Source organism: Quercus robur, chromosome 4 (assembly GCF_932294415.1).
Source record: "Quercus robur chromosome 4, dhQueRobu3.1, whole genome shotgun sequence".
Lineage (NCBI taxonomy): Eukaryota > Viridiplantae > Streptophyta > Magnoliopsida > Fagales > Fagaceae > Quercus > Quercus robur.
In genome coordinates, this window is record NC_065537.1 from 61,382,872 (window position 1) to 61,401,837 (window position 18,966).

The 18,966-nt window shown below is 34.0% G+C and overlaps 2 protein-coding genes across 2 annotated transcripts; both read left to right on the top strand.

The window, feature by feature from the left end:
* The first annotated feature begins 10,642 nt into the window (after positions 1–10,642).
* On the top strand, positions 10,643–12,087 carry LOC126723231 (glutathione transferase GST 23-like). The gene is made up of 2 exons (XM_050426551.1): positions 10,643–11,028; positions 11,589–12,087. The coding sequence occupies exons 1-2, from the start codon at positions 10,714–10,716 to the stop codon at positions 11,952–11,954; spliced, it is 681 nt and encodes a 226-aa protein (XP_050282508.1). The 5' UTR covers positions 10,643–10,713; the 3' UTR covers positions 11,955–12,087.
* Positions 12,088–13,308: 1,221 nt separating this feature from the next.
* Positions 13,309–15,663, top strand: LOC126723230 (uncharacterized). The gene is made up of 2 exons (XM_050426550.1): positions 13,309–14,837; positions 14,928–15,663. The coding sequence occupies exon 1, from the start codon at positions 13,309–13,311 to the stop codon at positions 14,161–14,163; it is 855 nt and encodes a 284-aa protein (XP_050282507.1). The 3' UTR covers positions 14,164–14,837; positions 14,928–15,663.
* The last annotated feature ends 3,303 nt before the right edge of the window (positions 15,664–18,966 follow it).

Genomic DNA, 18,966 nt, shown 5'->3' on the forward strand with positions numbered 1-18,966 from the left:
GTTTTGTTTCATAACACATTTTAAATTTTGGATTTTGGATTTTGGTTTTGCCTGAAAAGTGAGGGTGGTGGTACGTACTTGATCTTTTTGCACGGTGACTCTGCCCTTGTTCAGATCAAAACTAGGCAAATGGAAGGAAAACGATAGTGAAATCCAATCGAGGGAAAGAGTTTGTTTATGAACTATTTACTATTCAGCATTTACAACAGGTTTTGGGTTCTGCCCTAGGATCTCACTAAAAACTCTAATCTTCGTTTCCAGTTTTAATGCCTTTGCATCTCCAAAATATTTGCTCCTCGTATCTACAACTGGTATATTTGCTTTGTATTTAATTTTATTTTAAAATATTTTCCTTCAATTAGTATTATAAAATATAAATGTTAGCCTGTGGGATTCTAAAGCCTTTGAATAAATTTATAGCAGCATTGACACGCTTAAATGTCAACTTAATTTCTTTTCAATTGGGTGTCTGCTTTGAATTCGGAAGATGTAAAGTCAACCAGTTTTCTTTTGTATTATATCCTTGGTTTTTAATCAAAATCAGTCTAACACATTTTCTTGTAACTAATGTTGGTGTTAGATCAGCGTATCTCCACAGGTATCTGTATGTTTTGCAAGAATTTTTTGCTACTTTTGTTTCAGCGTTTCTCAGGGACTTGGTAGAGACGATGCTGTCTTCTGATGAGTGTCCAAAGCTTTGCCCTCCTCTCTTGGTCAGTGCCGAGCTAAGCAAGTACACCAATACATGCTCTTTCAAAGTTCTAGTCAGTGGAGGATGGAACCATATCGATTGATCTTTTGGCCATATGTAGTTTCTTCATTGGGAAGAAAGACACTGTCAACTAGTCAGTGGAGGATGGTACCATATCGATTGATCTTTTGGCCATATGTAGTTTCTTCATTGGGAAGAAAGACTGTGTCAACTATGTAGTTTCGTGTTCCATTTGCCCAATTTCTTGTCCCCATTGTTGTCACAGCCTTTCAACCTCACACTTGAATTGCGGTATGGTTCATTTCCTAGTCAGTGGTGTTTAGAGTCGTTCCTGCTTTGATGAGACGGGTGGGGGTTGACTTTCTACTTTTTGTCACATATTTAACATAAAAGCTATCAGAAACTATAAATTTTGATAGACTAAGTAAATAAACTACTGAAATTACGGGGTTTCCAAATAGATAAAGATTCCTCTTGGTTGCTGAGTCCTTATTGTTTCCAAATAGATAATGGTTCCTCTTGGCTGCCGAGTCCCTATGTCTTCACAGTGGGGGTTGGTTTATCTCATCTCATAGATCTAGTGCCTCTCTTGTATGGTTGTCAAAATCCAGATCTGGATCCTACTATTTTACAATCTCACCTGCCAAAAAATCTGGATCTTTCAAGAATCTTTGTGATCGTTCAGGATTGGTAGAATTGTACGATTTTGATGATCAAAAACGATATTGGCGATCCCAAATGATCCCGGTTTTTTGTAATATTCTTTAACTTGACAGAAGGCTCAATTGGACTCAAATGAAAAATAACATCCCAATAGACCAAGTTTTGCTATTCTTATGTAGAGAAATAGAGTGTTAGTTGGATTCAAATAGAAAATAACATTCCAATAGAGTGTCATGTTTTGAGGTTTTTGACCTCTTTAAATGGTGCTTATAAATGAATGTAATGATGTATGGTAATTACGTTAAATGGATGCAAATTTTTGTTTTTTATGAATGAATGTATAATCTATGTGATTATTTAACATACCGTGTATTTTTTGTTTTTTTCTTAGATAATGTAGAATTTTACGATCCATAATCTGATCTTACGATCCACAGTCCCTCCTACCTCAACAATCTTGCTCCTTAAGTGGCCAGTGCCCTTGAGATAGATTCTTAGAGAGCATGGTTTTGTTCTGTTTCAGTTTTGTATTTTGTTTCTCCTTTGTGGTTTGATTACACTGCTCTTGTATTGTTGATTCTTGTAATATGGATTGGTTTGTAATTTCTCTTTGAGAGTTTCGTCTCTCTCCAAAATATACTGGATTAACTTTTTTATTTACATGTATCTTTTTTTTTTTTCTAGAAACAAATACTGCGAATTTTATAAAGGGAAAAACATGTCTTTTATGTTTCTGGAACCTTCGAATAATTTATATTAGCATGGATACTTTTAAACATCAACTTCAGTTCTTTCCAATTTGCTTGGAACCCAGAAGATGCAATGGCCTTGATCACCACTTTTTCTATATTTGCTATCGAAGATACAAGATGCAAAATTGATATCATCTCTCTTCTTTCACTTTTGCAAAATTGATATCCTATCTTTTCTTTCACTTTTCTATCTTTCCTTTATATCAAATAGAGTCTATTATTCCCATTCTTTTTAGTGTTACGTTTCTTTTTGAAGCGGAGACAACCATATCTAGAATATTGTACTAATGTATCCTTCATTTTTAAGCAAAATCAGCCCACACATTTTCTCATAATTAATATTAGGGTGTGTATGTATATACAGTAATTATGCGCATGCATAAGTTAGGGTTCAAGTTATATATGATGTAACTTTTATCAATAATTCAATATTGTTATATCACTTAATAACTTTAGAGCGAATATGTTTTTTTGACAATATCATTGTCTCCTAATACCTTACATGCTGCTAGAGATATTACTATTTAAGGCCCAAATACTGTTGCAAGTCTATGTACATGTAAAGCAAGTAAACCATATATTAAATTCATTGTAAGACATACTTCAATAACAAAGATATAACCGTCAAGGGTTTTCCATTGCAGTCTTACAAACATAGGTCATCAAGAAGAATCACGTAAAATTCTAGCTCATGCTTCTCTCTCTCAACAACCTTGACACAGTACCATAGCCAAATTCGATCTTGGTCAATGCTTTAATATACCAAAAAACTAGTTACCCATGCAATTATGTTGGACCTCACTACTACAACTACCACGACTATCACCATCAAACCTTGTACCATCAATCTGACAAAACAACAATCACAAAACCTTGGCATTTCTCACCAAATTCATTGACCAAAATAACTCGTAAGGTGGCCGGTTTCATGCCTAGCTCGCAACACCATGGGATTGGCTGGCTAGTCAAAGTCTCCACCAAGGAAGATTAGATCTATTGTGACCAAACCAAAACAGTGCCACAAAGGTTGCCATCATGGGGTGTTTTTTTTTATTTTTTTATATGGATTTAGTTAGACCAGGTGTAACAAAACACCGCAACCAAGGAAGTTCAAATTTGTTGATATATATATATATATATATCAAAAAATAAAAAACTTTTTCTTAATGTTAAACTACCTAATAATCTTTACTTTCTTAATGTTAAACAACCTAATAATCTTTATTATATTAATAACTTTTTTTTAGAATCGATTATATTAATAACCTAATAGCCTTTATTACCTATTTTCTATATTCTTATTATTATTTGATTCATAATCTCATCTTTTATACATAATATAAAAATAAACTTAAAATTAAAATTTTATAAATGAGATAGCTATAATTTTTTTATTATCTTGAAATTTTGCAAGAATGAAAAGTAGCAAAAGAGAAATGTTGTCCAACTGTGGGTTTCTAAAAATACACATCCAATAAGATTGTTGAGTAGTATAACACAATAACATTGTTTAATATTAAACAAAATGTAATTTCAACCCAACTTTCAAGGAGGGTAAAAGGAAAATTTCACTTTGAAGGAGGTTAACTGGAAATATCAGATTTTTGAAATTTTTTTGTTTCAACATATTTCTTTTTGTTTCCCACCCTCCATTTCACGCCTCTTTCTAGCACATAGCCATAGATGATTCCCTGTCCATATTGTCGTCACAGCCTTTCAAGTTTAAACCTCACACTTGATCAGCGATATGGTTCATTTCCTAGTCAGTGGGTTTTGCTCATTTGCCCTCTGGCTTCCTTCAATCCCCACTTTTGCATGAAATGATTTGGGGTTCTTAACCCTCACTCTAATGGTCCGTTTGGATTGAGGAGAAGGGAGGAAGAGTAAAGTAGATTTAGCTCAAAATTAATTTATTTTTAGCCAACTCTACTCTACTCTCCCTCCTTCCCCCTCCATTCAAACATGCCATAAGTTTTGCATTTTTTTTTTTAATTTATTTTTCTTTTCCATTTTTAAAGCATTTGCATTTTTCAACTCTTTATCATATCTGTTATTATTTTTGCATAAAAAATGTTAGTTTACTTAATTAATTTTTTTTTTTTCAATTTTCTTTAGTAGATTTAACGGTGTTAAGCTATAAGGGAAGTGACGGTAGCATACTCTTTTTTTTTTTTCAAATAGAAGTCTATTTACAGTTTGAAATAAGTTAATGTAATTTTAGTAAACCTTAAAGAAGGTCAATGCAATTTTCTCAAAAGATAATTGTACTACGCTAAAATCACTTCTTCAATTTTGGTAGAACTCCCCAAATGTACATATACAAATTCGTTTATTAAGTAAGGCAAATATTGACTGTAACATGGCCTAATTAGTAAACTGAGAGTATTGTTTGCCCAATTTTTTAAAATGATGGGTTGGGCTCTCTAAATGTCGGCTTGTGCTTTCCAGAACCCACCCATTGAGAGAGAGAGAGAGAGAGAGAGAGAGAGAGAGATGTTGGTTGTAACATGACCCAATTAGTAAACTGATGGCCTTGTTTGCCCAACCTTTCTAAATGTCGAGCTAGGCTTTCTAAAATCTACTAATTGAAGATTTAACCCAACTTAAAAGAGGTTTGTTTATAAATATAACATGGCCCAACTGGTAAATTGAGAGCCTAGTTTGCACAACTAAATCCTGGGCAAGGCTTTCTAAAATCCTCCCATTGAAGACTTAATTAGCCCAACTTAAAACAGATTTGGTCACACACAGAGAGAGAGAGAGGGAGTTACATTTAGTGTAACTTCAAAAAAGTTACACATTTTTTAGACTATTGATTACTATTAGATCTAAGGGTGAAAACACGCTCACGGTAATGTCATTATTATTATCTAGAAATTAGTGATTTAGGAAGTAACTCTTCTTATCAAATGAAAAAAAAAAGGCATTAACTCTCCCTCGCTACGCCATCATCTTCTTCCTCTCTCACATAATCTTCTTGCTCTCATGCAAACAAATCATAAGGAAGCAAGACAAATGTTGATTGTATATTTAGCTACTTAGGTCTGCCGTGACTTTCACTGTAGATGTTATTTTGGAGTATGGCAAGCATTAGAGTTTGTGGGGCCATATCATGGAGGACATTAAGGTTCGACTCCAAGGTAGAGTACTTGTTGATTATACAAAGACAAATGATGCCACGAAAGTACTAGCCTATTTTGCCATAAACCATGATGCTTTGCATATATTGATGTGTACATGTAAGTTAGATTTGAGCTTATATAGGGAATAAAATAAGTTATCTAATAGTACATTTACATGAAAAAGCCTATGAGTGACAAAGGTACAAGCTTTGATATCACAAAAGTTAGAGAAGAAGAAAGTGATTGCAAGAATGTAAAATGGACACTAGATATATGCGTAAAACCCTAAGAAAGGGATGAAAAATTACGGTTTGAGCAAGAATATTCTTGCTCTGTTCAGCTTTGTATTATGTGGAAAGAAGATGTAACTCTTGTATGATAAGGGTGTTCTTCCTTAAAAGAGAGACTTTGTTTTCTATTTTCCTATCTTATCAACTTTATACTCTCTTCTCAAAAGATCTACTTGAGTTCTTACCCTAAAAGTCCAGCTATATGTTTATCTTATAATCTGAGGAATATAGCTGAGTACAAAGACAGGTGTCAAGTCATTATTTTTTTATTTTTGAACATTTTCACAGCTGTGGTACTATTTGGTGACTAGGGGAAAGAGAATGCATCAACATGGCACTGCGGCATACGGGTAGGTGACTTTGCCATTGCCTGGGAAACAACTTTTGGAAATTGAGAGGGACATCAGAAGTACTGTAAGTAATACGCGTGTCTCTGAAGTGATCCAACATGCATTCGACCAATAAGGGGTGTTCTCATAGTTGTTGACCTTAGAAAGTCACTATCTCCCTTTTTGTGAGTGCTTGAGTATCATGTTAGGTGCATATTTTACTTCCTTTCCAAGGCAATCACGCCTTTGGCACTGGCCAAGGATAGGATTTTGTAGCCAACGCTTCTTCTTCCTTTGCTTATAGCCACTCCACGTGGAGGGTCCAAATCCAACCACATAGACATTCCCCCATGCCTTGGTTGGTGTAATGTACATGATGTAAGAGAGCCCATCTTTTTTAAGATCATTCAAGGACCATAGTGGGAGATGATGATATGGCTAAGAAATAGAGTTATGTTGTTAGAGCACTAATTTTTTAAATTGAGTTTGGCCATGAGTTCTTTTATCCTTAGAAATACTCATCCTTAACAATTTTCTCTAAAACAATTTTGACTATTTCTAAAATTTTCCAGTACCTCAAGACAAATATTGTTAAGAAATCAATTGTGGTGACCTAAAAGTACATAGTGCAAGAAAAAAGATGTGAGAGAAGATGAGAGGAAGAAGATGATGATGCGGAGGAAAGTGGGAGTTAATGCTGTTTTTTTTTTTTTTTTTTAATAAGAAGAGTTAATGCCTAAATCCCTTATTTTTCCTTTAGTAATCTTTATTTATATTAAATTTGTGAAAAAAAAGTGAAAAATTAGATTATTATTTAAAAAAAAAAACAAATAAGCAAAGTCAAACGCACTCTCAATTGATGATACAAAATTTCATTGCTTGTTAATAAACAATGCAAAATAATTTAGGATTTACTAACATTAATAAACTATTTTAAGATATTTTTTTAATGAAAAATTTACTAACTGTATTAACTTCTTCAATTTTTCATAAATTTTTTTCTAAAAAGGATTATACTCTCTCTAGTCCCTAGTTAAAACAAGGGGTTAGATTGGTAGTTCAAAAAGTAATTAGGTGTACTGTGTCACACACAAACAGAGCTCATGTTCTTTTGAGAAGGGTCTCTTTCATCTTTGAAACGCAGAGAATTAAGGAGCTTCATGTGAAATCAAGTAGAAACAATGGGTAAAAACAGAGATTGGCGTGTGAGTTTTAATCGCTAAGGAAAGGCTGGACGAGTTTTGAATCATTTGCACATATATTTCCATTCCAATACCTAAGGCTAAGATCAAGTGTAGTACCTATATTCTTGTAAGTACATCAACTAGAAATTTTTAATAGATTCTTTTTAGATTTTAAATTGAATGTAAAATTAATATTGATCAGTGATCTTCTAATTTTTTTTTTTTTTTAATTATACCATTTAATTGATTTTTTATTTTATCTCACATTGGATTAATTAGTACCATATCAATTCAATTTGGATAGTTGAGATTACCCATTTTCTTCTTCTTCTCTCTCTATCCTTTTCTTTTCTTTTCTTTTTTTCTTTTTTTTTGGGGAGGCCTTTAAGGATTTGTTTGTGATTTTAGAAGCATTGGATAATTATACTTTTCAAGATTAATGTTAAAGCTCCTTCCTCTCTTCAATTACACAAGTATTGAAAATAATACTACTTTTTAGTTCCTTTCTTCACGTCTAGCCCGCCATAGATGCCAAAAAGGTTTTGGAGTTAAAAGGCAATTCTATCCCTCAAGAAAAGGAAACAATACTACTACTTTTTAGACAAATATTACATTTTTTTGATTGGAATCAAGCAATATTTTTCATTGAGATCAAGCTATTCCAGGAATTCACTGATTCACACAATTACTTATTGATTTTGGCCACCAGTAAAATTGCAATGCTACAATAAGAGACTAGGAGTTTTGTTTATATAAGAGTAATATAGAATGATAATTTGGATGGTCTTTTTGTTGTTAATTTTGGTACTAAAATTGCTTTAAAATCTGGAATTGAATCTCATTTGTACCTAAAAATACAAAATTTAAGAAATTGCTTAAATGAGCATTGCTGTATATTAAACTTTGTAGATCCAACGAATCTTGAAAAAGGAGGGACTGGGGGTACAATTAATTGAGAATCAAATTTAAAAGTTACACTAAAAAAAACGCATTTTTAAGCCGCGTTTTACAAAAACGAGGCTACAGCTTTTCCTTTGAGCTGCATGTTTGAAGAACGCAGCTCCACCCCTGGTCCTATAGCCGCGTCGAGTAAACACGGCTCTAGACCAGCTCTGGAGCCGCATTTTGCCCAGGTGAGGTTGCGTTTAGCTCCCTAGGACTGAAGCCACATTTTTAAAAACGTGGCTTCAGTCCCAGAAAAAGAGAGAAATGTGTGATGTAAGCTTAGGCAATTAATGAGAGACTAATGAAATAACAGTAAAATAAGTTAATGTAAACTTTTGGGTAACAGTAAAAAAATGCTAAATGCAAAGTTAGAGCGTTACTTGGCAAAACCTCATGCACTCCCGCATGAGATTTCTGCTTATATATATAGTGATGATTATTCCTTTATAACTCCTAATCACTAATCAGCATGAGTCTCAAAAAACTTTGTGCTAGGACTTTATCATACATGCAAAATAAGTATAGATTTTTTTTTTTTTTAAAGGATATTGCTATTGTGTTCATCCTTATAAGAATTTAAAGCATAGACTAAATTTTCATTATTTTTGACAATTTTTCTTTGATTCTTTTATAATTTATATATTGTGTTGGTTTAAAAGAATTTTTTCTCAAGCTTTCAGAGGATGGACTTTAGATAAGATGTTCAACTTTTATATGCCAAGCATTGACTGTAAGTCTTGTACATGGAACAAATAGAGATAAGAAATTAAGAATATGGTCTATTTTGGTCGGCCTTAGTTTGATTTGTCTAGACATCAATTTTCTCTCTTGCCAAAAGTCTGACTTATTTTAGGTGGAAGTTTTCTTGATTATTACTTATATACAAAATTCCAGGATCATTAAATTAGAATAGATCCCTTACTAACCTAACCAATTGGAATAGAATGAAATTTCTTCCCATCCACACTAAACATTGTGTACACTCCAAATTTTTTCTGCATCTCATAATGATACATTGTTGATAGGTGTCATCCAAGTCCAACATGATTGAGAGTTGTAATTGAGACTATGGCCCAGAAGCTTTACTATTCAATACTTTGCGAGAAAAATTAAACACTCATTTGATATAACAGGAGACTATGGAATTTGACACTGTATTCACTGGAGTTTGTTCTTGATGTTGTGAAATTGTTGTAGGTATTAAAAACTGTAGTTTGATAAGTTGGCAAGTCATGTTCTTTAAGCGTGAAAAGTCTACAATGGAAAACTTTTATGTTCTTACAATAAATGTTTTGGAGAGAAAATTGTTAGCCCCCTCATCCCATTAGGACCCCCCTATTCATACAAAGGAAAAAAGGGTCTAATATTCCTAAGTGTGACTTATTTACATGGAATTTTTGTGCAATTGTGCCTAGATTTCTTTTAAAAATTTAATTATAATTTTAAACTCTAATTTGTTGATTTTTATATGATTTTTGTGGTTTGATTTTGATTTAGTAAAGACATATTAGCCAAAAGAAACAAAGGTAGAGCTATTAAAGAAATCTTTACTTTCAGATTAGCAATTACAAATGGCTAATGCTGCTTTGTCATCAAGTGGACATTATTCCTTTCTTTAAGGCTAATAGCCATGGTCTGTTTGTGAACAGGCTGTGCCCTGAAGCTTTGCTTCCTGTTTAGTTTTTTGTCTTTCCCTTGTTTACCAAAAAAAAAAAAAAAGATATATCAAAATTGAAATATCATATTCAATAGACTTATAATTTATATTTTTTCATATCAATACTTCGAATCAGCCCCATGTAAAAATTTTTGACTTCATCCCTGTCCTAAGTAGTAATATTTTACATTTCCGTTAGTTTTTGAGATGAATTTCTTGAAACTGTTATTTATCACGAGTAGATAATGGGCATACTGGTTATGGGCTTTGAACAGTAATGTTCTGGAATGTACGCGGACTTTGAACATAGTGACTGACAGACTACTATCGTAATCATGACGTAATTCGTAAGTGCACTTTGACACTTCTTTCAAGCTATCACATCAGACTTTCTTCGAATTTGAAACAAAATAATAGTCCTGGTGCCGGCAGGTAAAGACAACAAAGATGGAAAGAGTGTTTTGGTTACCAATAAATAAATAATAAATTCAATCATCTGATGTACTGTCCTCGCGTGGTCCTTTCCAAACTTCACGAAATAATTCGGCTTTGTATTTGTATGGTATATATGTTTTAAGGGTTTAAAATCTTTCACTTTCGTAAGGTAATTTTATTTTTAGTTATCAAAATCTTATCCATTCAGTTAAAAATGAGTGAATTGGATTTATCTTATCATTAATATTTAAATAAATATATTAAGTATCATCATTTTTTGAATATATATAACATTAAAGTATTCCAAAATGTAATTGAAAGACAAGGCACGTTACCTCGATTTTGAGAAGATTGATATCAAAATATTTTATTCCATTACACATTCCGAAAGGGAATTGACAATATTGAGTAAAACAAATTATGATAGGAAAAAGCAATGAAAAGAAAATTCAACATTTAGACAGACCTCTAATTTAGTCAAAGTTGGCGTCTCATTATCTCGTGCTCCGATGTTGAATTTTCAAAATATCTGGGAAGACACACATATACAAGTACTGGCAGCCTCAGACTGTTCATCAAAACGAAAAAAAAAACCAAGTGCACAAAACCGCACCTAAATCTTAAATGGCGAAGCAGGAGGTGAAACTTTTGTCATTTTGGCCTAGCCCATTTGCCTGGAGGGTTGAATGGGCTCTAAAGCTGAAGGGTGTTGATTATGAGTACATTGAAGAAGATGTCTTCAACAAGAGCTCTCTTCTTTTGGAGCTGAACCCAGTTCATAAAATGGTTCCAGTCTTGATTCATGACGGGAAAGTCATCCTTGAATCATTCATCATTCTTGAATACATCGATGAGACCTGGAAACAAAATCCACTGCTGCCTCAACATCCTTATGAAATAGCCCAAGCACGATTTTGGGCTAAATTCGCAGAAGAGAAGGTAATTCCTGTTGGCTTTATATATAGCTTATTTGAGAAATTGTGCGCTCTTTAATTTTCTTTCTAATATTACGATATTTAACTATACCAGTCTCTTTTTTTTTTTTGGTTTTAATTTAAAAGTGGATTTGATTCATTGTTGACGTTTTGCAGATCAAAAACAAAATTGGAAATTGAATGAGGTTTGAGAGTAGTGTTTTAACCTTTTAAGTTTCAACCAGAACAGAAAATGACACAACCAATTAATGGACAAACCTTTTTTTTTATGGCTTACATTGGACAAACCCAATTACCATCACACATGGATAGAATATGGGAAATTAAAAGTACGTCTAACAATACTCAATCGATTTCATCTTTTCTTCATATAACCTACAGGTCCTACACTTTTATGAGCATTCTTCTTTACTAAGAGAGATTATCATGTTCCCAAATTAGTGCATAGGAAACGCAAAATTTTATGGATATCACACTTCACACACATATGCTGATGCATAACAACTCACTCATCCTTTCATCACATAATTTTAATCATCCAAAATTTTCTGTTTCTTGGGACAGCTTATGGAAGCGGCATGGACTGCTATGTGGTCCCTAGGAGAGAAAAAGGAGAATTCACGAAAATTAGCCATAGAGGCTGTGGAAAAGATAGAGGAAGTGATAAAAGGGAAAAAGTTTTTTGGAGGGGAAAGCATTGGGTATTTGGACATTGCACTGGGATGGATCGCTTACTGGCTGCCTATTTGGGAGGAAGTTGGGTCCACGCAGATTGTGGATCCTGCAAAATTTCCTGCCATCATTGCATGGATGAAGAATTTTCTGAATCACGGACTGATCAAACACAATTTGCCACCTAGGGACAGAATGCTTGTTTATTTTCATGAGCTTTGGCGTAGCAAAACCTTGTCGGCTGTCCAGCAGGGGTGATTTTCATTTACAGTTTAGTTCTACGTGTTGGGTATGTTTGCAAGTAATGCATTTTAGTTTGGTCATGTGAGAATTTTTCTAATTATGCTCTTTGAGACACAGAAATTATGTAGAAAGCTTGTTCAGTTCTTTATGAATTTTGTCTAATATTTGAAGGGATCTAGCTAGCTAGAAGACTTCAAATAAATACGTGTTGTACTGTTGATTGTATAAGCCCAGTTGATGATGTCGAAAATATCACTAATAAGTCACACAGCACTCGCGACTCAAAATGAACCTGCACAACAAAATAACCGAAGACTTTAAAGAGCACCGGTGTGGTGCCGGCCAAATACTCTCCGAAGGTCAAGGTAGAATTATTCTCACAACTCTAGAGTGCTAGAGAGGGTAAATTATGCGTACCTTCTTTTGGCGAGGGTATTGGAGATTTTATAGTAGTAGATGATCGGCTATTCCTCTTTGGTGTGGAAGTCTTTTCCTTATAGAACTCTACTTGAATATTTCCGAGCGTAGTGAGCAAGGTTTTTCCTTGTAGAGGAGATCTACTTTCAGTGTGCGTATCTTCTAGAATCACCCTTGTGCTCAGATTTCCATATTGGGATTCTAGGGCGTTTTAGGCAATGAGCGATAGAGACCTTAGATCAAGGGCCCTTACTGTGTCCTTCAGCGATGGGCTTTCAATGAGCGTTGGATCATCTCTATATCGGCCCAACAATTCCAATTTGGCAAGCCCATTACCACAGGTTCGTCAGGTTTATATTTTATCCTCTTCAGTTGCCCTCTTCACCCCAAGGGTCCGTTAGTTTAGAACAAAGGAACCATAGGGTGACGACCCTAAGGTAAGGGCGTGACGGATAATTTTTTATGAAGGAATGAGACCAATGAGACTTAAAGAAGAGGTTTTAAGGTTACAGTTACAATGGGTTGACGGATTGATGCAAGCTAGGATGACGGTGCAAGCGAGGAAACCGTCGACCACACCAACTACTGACAGGCTGTAAGAAAGTCATTAATGATGATGACACGCGTCGTAATTTAATTGGGTTTTATCTCGTATTGAAGTGTTGCTTCGGCTTTCGTGCATCTCCCTTATAAATAAGGGAGTCTTCCTTCTCATTTCTCCAATTTCAGCAAAAATTAACCTGTTAGAGCTCACCCGTCACACCCGTCAGAACTTATCCGTCATATTTTGTTAGAGGCTGAACCGTCTAGTTGCTTCAATCGTCAGCGCTGTACTTCCTCCTTTCACTCATAAAATTGGTAAGTGTTCTTTTCAAGACCAATCTTGTATCCACACCCGTTATGAACATATAGACCTGTCAGAGTCTTAGGTTTTTGTCGTTTTGTGTAGGAAATGTCTAATGTGTCCAGTAATCAGTCGGTTGTTCGTGACGGGTTGGATTACGGGGAAGTATATCCGTCCGGTCATAAAAAACAAGATAGTCCTGGTGATGATAGGAGTCCGTCCTCCTCCTCCTCGTCCTTAACATATGAGGATACGGAGGTGGTTGAACAAGACGAGGGCTTTGATGACGGTGAGGAACAGATTGTTAGATCCGTCGTCGGTGCTGATGGGCTCAGGGAGTTCGTCATGCTACTAGAGTGGACGATGAATTACTTCTCGTCTGTTATCAAAGAAAAGCACTTCAAAACATTTAGGGATAACTATCAAATTCCAGATAATATTTCCATCCGTCTACCCCATAAATCAGAGAGATGTTATTATGAAGGGGTAGAGGGTGTCGGGGTATATGAGCATATGTTGAAGGCCGGACTCAGGTTCCCATTGAGTTCGCTTCACCGTGAGCTCCTCCGATATTTGGGATTATCCATGAACCAGATTTCCCCTAATGCCTGGAGGGTCTTCATAGCAATGGAGATTCTGTACGGCGTAATGTCCGACGGCGCCAAGAGGCTGACGGTTAGGGAGTTCCTTCATTGCTACCGTCCAGAGGAAATTGATAGGTCTAGGGGAATATATAGCTTTGTCCCCAGGAGTTCACTATTGAAGGTCATCTATAACACGCCGGACTCAAATAGGGATTGGAAGAGCCGTTACTTCTTCCTAAAGGGTGACAGTTGGATGTGTCGTCCAAGGGACACGGATTACATGCCCGTCGACACCACTTGGGGCATATTACACCCGTCTAGTATGGACCGTCCTAAAAATTTAAATTTATTTCATTATGTATGTTTTAAAACAATTTAACCGTCCTTCCTCCTTTGCAGTTAGACGACGCCCCCAAGTCGACATTAAGGAGTTCGCCTTCCTTGAAAAAATCTTCTCAAAGACCTAGCCGGAGGAAAGGACTTGGGCGAAGTTGGTGTCACTTAAGACCATTCATTGGTATTGTGACGGACCAGAACCAACACCAGCTGCCGTCAAGTACGAGGAACAGATTAGAAGGCGTAAGTCCGTCACCCTATTCTTGATAAGTTACGTATCTTATTTTGATAACTAATATTCCCGTCCACGTTTCAGAAATGGACGACGCCAAGAGGAGAGCTTTGATTAGATCCAAAGCCGCAAAGAAGACCGGCGATGTTGCTCCCCCTATGATGGGCCCAAGCAATCCGTTCGTCAAGAGGAAAACGCAGCCCAAAGGGGATCGTCAGGCCAAGAAGGCCAAAGTGTCCTTGGAACCCGTCGTGGGACTTATGGCGGAGCCTCCGAAGACGGCCACTCCAATCAAGCACAGGGTCGGCAAGGGCCTCATGAAGGGGTCGTCGAAGGATCAAGAGAAGCCGCCCGTCCTTCTTCGGGAGGATTCTAAGCATGCCTTAGAATAGATTTCCTCCATCATGTCGGCGGAGGATTATGAAGACCTAGGCAACCATTCGACGGAGGCCATGGGTGAGACGGGCCTTTTTGCTATTACACAAGTAAGACAGCCCGTCTACTTTACCAATGCTAATTACTTCTCTTTTTTGCCCACACTTCGTTTCATAACTACCATTATTATTATTTTTTAGGCAATGGTCATGATGAAGGGGCTGATGGGACAGTGCCTCAGCCATGAGACGGCCCTGGATCGTGTACGGGCGAAAGCGGAGCAGACGGAGGACGAGCTTAATCAGTTGCGAAATTGGAAACCCAAGATGGAGAGGAAGCTTGAACTTTCAGAGAAGGTAAGGAAAAGTCTTGAACAGGTGACGGAAGAGGCAAAGAAGACTCTTGAGAGCAAGGTCAAGGAGATAGAAGAACTGAAAAATGAAGTCCGTCAGGCTAAGGACGTCGCGGTTCGTGAGTACCGTGACTCCGACGCCCTGATTACTGAACTAGGTGACTCCTTCCATCAAGGTTTCGTGGATGCCATCCGTCAGGTCAAGCAAGCTTATCCGGATTTGGACGTTTCAAAGTTCAAGGTCGAAGACCCAGCTCTGACATCCGTCATACCTGCTGCTTCAGAGGATACAGATGACCTCTTTGCTGATGATGATGCCCTTGGTGACGGGGAGTCAGCACCAACAAAAGTTGCACAAGCTCAGCCTGATACGGAAATGGTCCCTCAATTTGTCGTTAATGAGGACAAAGTTTAGTAGCTAGATTTTTTTATTTATTTTTTATTATTTTTATTTTTTTTATGTACTTGGAGAACAATTTTCATCCATTGCTGATGATATGTAAACATTGCCTTTTAAGGGTCTATTTTTTGTCGAATGCATCCGTTCACTCCATTTTATATGCTGAATGTTTTAATTTTTTGAACTTTTTAATTTTGTACTTGAATTCTGTCATTGTGGGACCTATTTACACCCGTCCACTTATTTGTTACTATTGGGATAGTTTTAAGTCCGTCCAAGTTGAACATTAAATTTTCATCCGTCCATTTTTTGGACTTGCTTTTATATCCGTCCACTTTGAACTAAACTTTTATCCTCTTGGGATGATCCGTCTGCTTTGTGGACATGTTTTGTCTAAGTAGTAATATTTTACATTTCCGTTAGTCTTTGAGATGAATTTCTTGAAACTGTTATTTATCACGAGGAGTAGATTGTTGGCATACTGGTTATGGGCTTTGAACAGTAATGTTCTGGAATGTACGCGGACTTTTAACATTGTGACTGACGGACTACTATCGTAATCATGACGTAATTCTTTTTTATTTTTTGGTTAAGACATGGACGTAATTCGTAAGTGCACTTTGTCACTTCTTTCAAGCTTTCACATCAGATTTTCTTAGAGGGAGTTTGGATTCGAATTATATAAGTGGCTGCATTTGTGGGTTTTTATTTTTTTATTTTTTTTGTTCTAGTCACTGTGAACAGTGTATAAATGTATTGTTTACAGATCCACAAATTTCACTTTTTAGTTACTTTTTCATTAAAAATGGGTCCTATAATACTATTTACACATTTAAAAATTATCTTACTACAGTGTTTTCAGTTTTCAATTTTCAATTTTTAATTTCAACAAAATAAATTCTATTAAAACAGACGCTTTGAGTTTGAAAGAAAGTAATAGACCTGGTAATGACAACAAAGATGGAAAGAGTGTTTTGGTTTCCAATAAATCATATACTATATAATAAAAGTTGGGCTTGAAAATCGTAGTTGCGCCAAATGGCTGCACTAAATTGCAGAATTTTTTTTTAGAATTCTTAAAAAATAAATATAATTTTTTTTTTTGTACTTATCTTCTTCTCCTATAATTTCTAAATTGATATAAATCTTAATTTGATTACAATCCAAACTCTTCATCTAATCCTTTTATTATTATAATTTATAAGTTGGTAAAAAATTTTAATTTGATTACAATTTAAACTGTTTATCTAATCTTTTTTTATTTAAATTATATTACTGTGTAAAAAAGAAAAAAAAACAGTACACGTAAAAAATAAAAAACAACAACAATCTTCATCTATTCCTTTTTTTAAATTTAAATTAGATTACTTTGTGTAAAAAAAAAAAGCAACGTATTCAACAGCAAAATCTTCCTCTTTACACGTGACTTTTTTTTTTTTTTAGATAATTATTGCTCATACAGATTTACCAAAAATGTTTTTGGATAAAGTTAAAAAAAAAATGTAAATAAGATAATAAGTATTTAAGTTTAAAGTAAACATCTTCTCTTTCTTCTCCCAAAAAAAAAAAAAAAAAAGTATCTATATATAATAATCATTTGTTCTTCTAAAAAAAAAAAAATGTTTGTTTGTTTGCTTTTTTTTTGTTTGGTTATAAAAGAAAAGTTTCCTTTTTTCCATTAAAAAAAAAATGTTTTCTTTTTTCTTTCTATTCATATGACCTTTTTTTTATTCCATTTTTTATGGGATTTATGAGATAGCAACAAACAAATTGATTAGAAATCTTAATTCCAATTGGATTTAAATTCTATATCAAATGAAATTCTACCTCTATATATATATATATATATATATATATCCTTTTTGAAGCGAAGTTTATTCCAATATGTGAATGTCTAAATCCCATGAAATGTATGCATTCTTTCTTCATTATTATTTTTTCATTTTGTTTAAGATATTTTTCTTTAACTTCAAAAAAATTAATAAAAACTTCTCACATACGTTTTAACCCAATTCATAATATTAAACTTTTGTACTCATTTATTCTCTTCTACAATAATTGGTTTAGGTTTTAGTTACATACTCATACTTTCATCTCTCAAAGTGATAGAGAAAACAAACAGGTTTATTCTTTTTTTTTTTTTTTTAATTTATAATTTGTGTTAATTTCTTAATTTTAAATTATGAATAAGTTTGATTATATTCTTTATATTGAATGTAAATTGTTGTTTATAGGTTTTTGGATGTGTTATGTTCTTCAAAAAAAAAAAAAAGAAATAAAATAAAATAAAAGAGTCTATATAAATTTGGCAACAAAGCTAAATAGATAAGCCTAGGAAATGTTTACTAATAATAGTTTTATTGGTAACTTTTTATTAACATGATTTAAAAAAAAAAATTTGAATAGAGAGATAATTTATTATTGTGATTTAAACTCTACTAAAACTTTTTTAAGGGATTGTTTTAAAAAAATTTCAAAGTAATTTTCTAATTATTAACTACTATGCGCTAACTTCTAACTACCAAAGCCCACAATTGAAATATTAATATGTTTGAGATACCACTTCCAAATATTAATATCTTAGCTATTATATATTATACGTTGACTTTTTTTTTCTTCAAAAGAAGTGTTTCTCTCTCTCCCTGCAAAACAAAGAGATTATAATAAAAATTAGCTAAATAGGGGTAAAACTACACCACCTCTTTTCTACAATAAATGTTAAATTTAGATCATTTTTCATACATATACACACACTACATAAAGGGATTATAACAAGAATTAGCTACACAGAGGTAAGGCTACACCACCTCTTTTCTACAATAAATGTTAAATTCAGATCATTTTTTATGCATATACACACACATGAAGCATGCAATGCACATGATTTAAACTTTAAGTTTAAACTTAAACTTGGTAGGTTGAAACTCACTCATGTTCCATGCTTTCAAGAACAAAAATTAAATTCTCATGTCTCTCTACTTCAAATTTTTAAATGTTTAATAATTTAGATTGTTCTTAATTATTAAATTGAGGTTTCTACTTAAACATAATTTCAATTATTGTTTTGGATAGTTTTTAACTATTAAATTCAAGGGTTTTCCATTTAAATATATGTGATTAATTGAGCCTTAAAGTTCAATGTATTATTGAAAATCATTTTATATATATATTTTAGGTACCTCTACCATCTTCCATTCAATTATATATATATATATGCATTTTATGATACTTTAGTCTCATGCAACATGCATTCATTATGTAATTTAAAAGTAAAATATTCATTTATTTTTATTATTTATTCTAAGTAAATTAATAAAATAATTATTTACATATGAATTTTGATTAAACCGTGCATCGCACGGGCATAATGCTAGTAAATAATAAATTCAATCGTCCGATGTCCTTTCCTCGCGTGGTCCTTTCCAAACTTCATGAAATAATTCGGCATTGTATGGTATATATGTTTTAAGGGTTTAAAATCTTTTCA

Bases quoted from the DNA above. Each gene is read 5' to 3' on its own strand.
- LOC126723231 (XM_050426551.1), top strand. From the start codon at position 10,714: ATGGCGAAGCAGGAGGTGAAACTTTTGTCATTTTGGCCTAGCCCATTT. The intron at 11,029-11,588 runs GTAATTCCTGTT...TTCTTGGGACAG, and splicing joins CTAAATTCGCAGAAGAGAAG to CTTATGGAAGCGGCATGGAC.
- LOC126723230 (XM_050426550.1), top strand. From the start codon at position 13,309: ATGTCTAATGTGTCCAGTAATCAGTCGGTTGTTCGTGACGGGTTGGAT.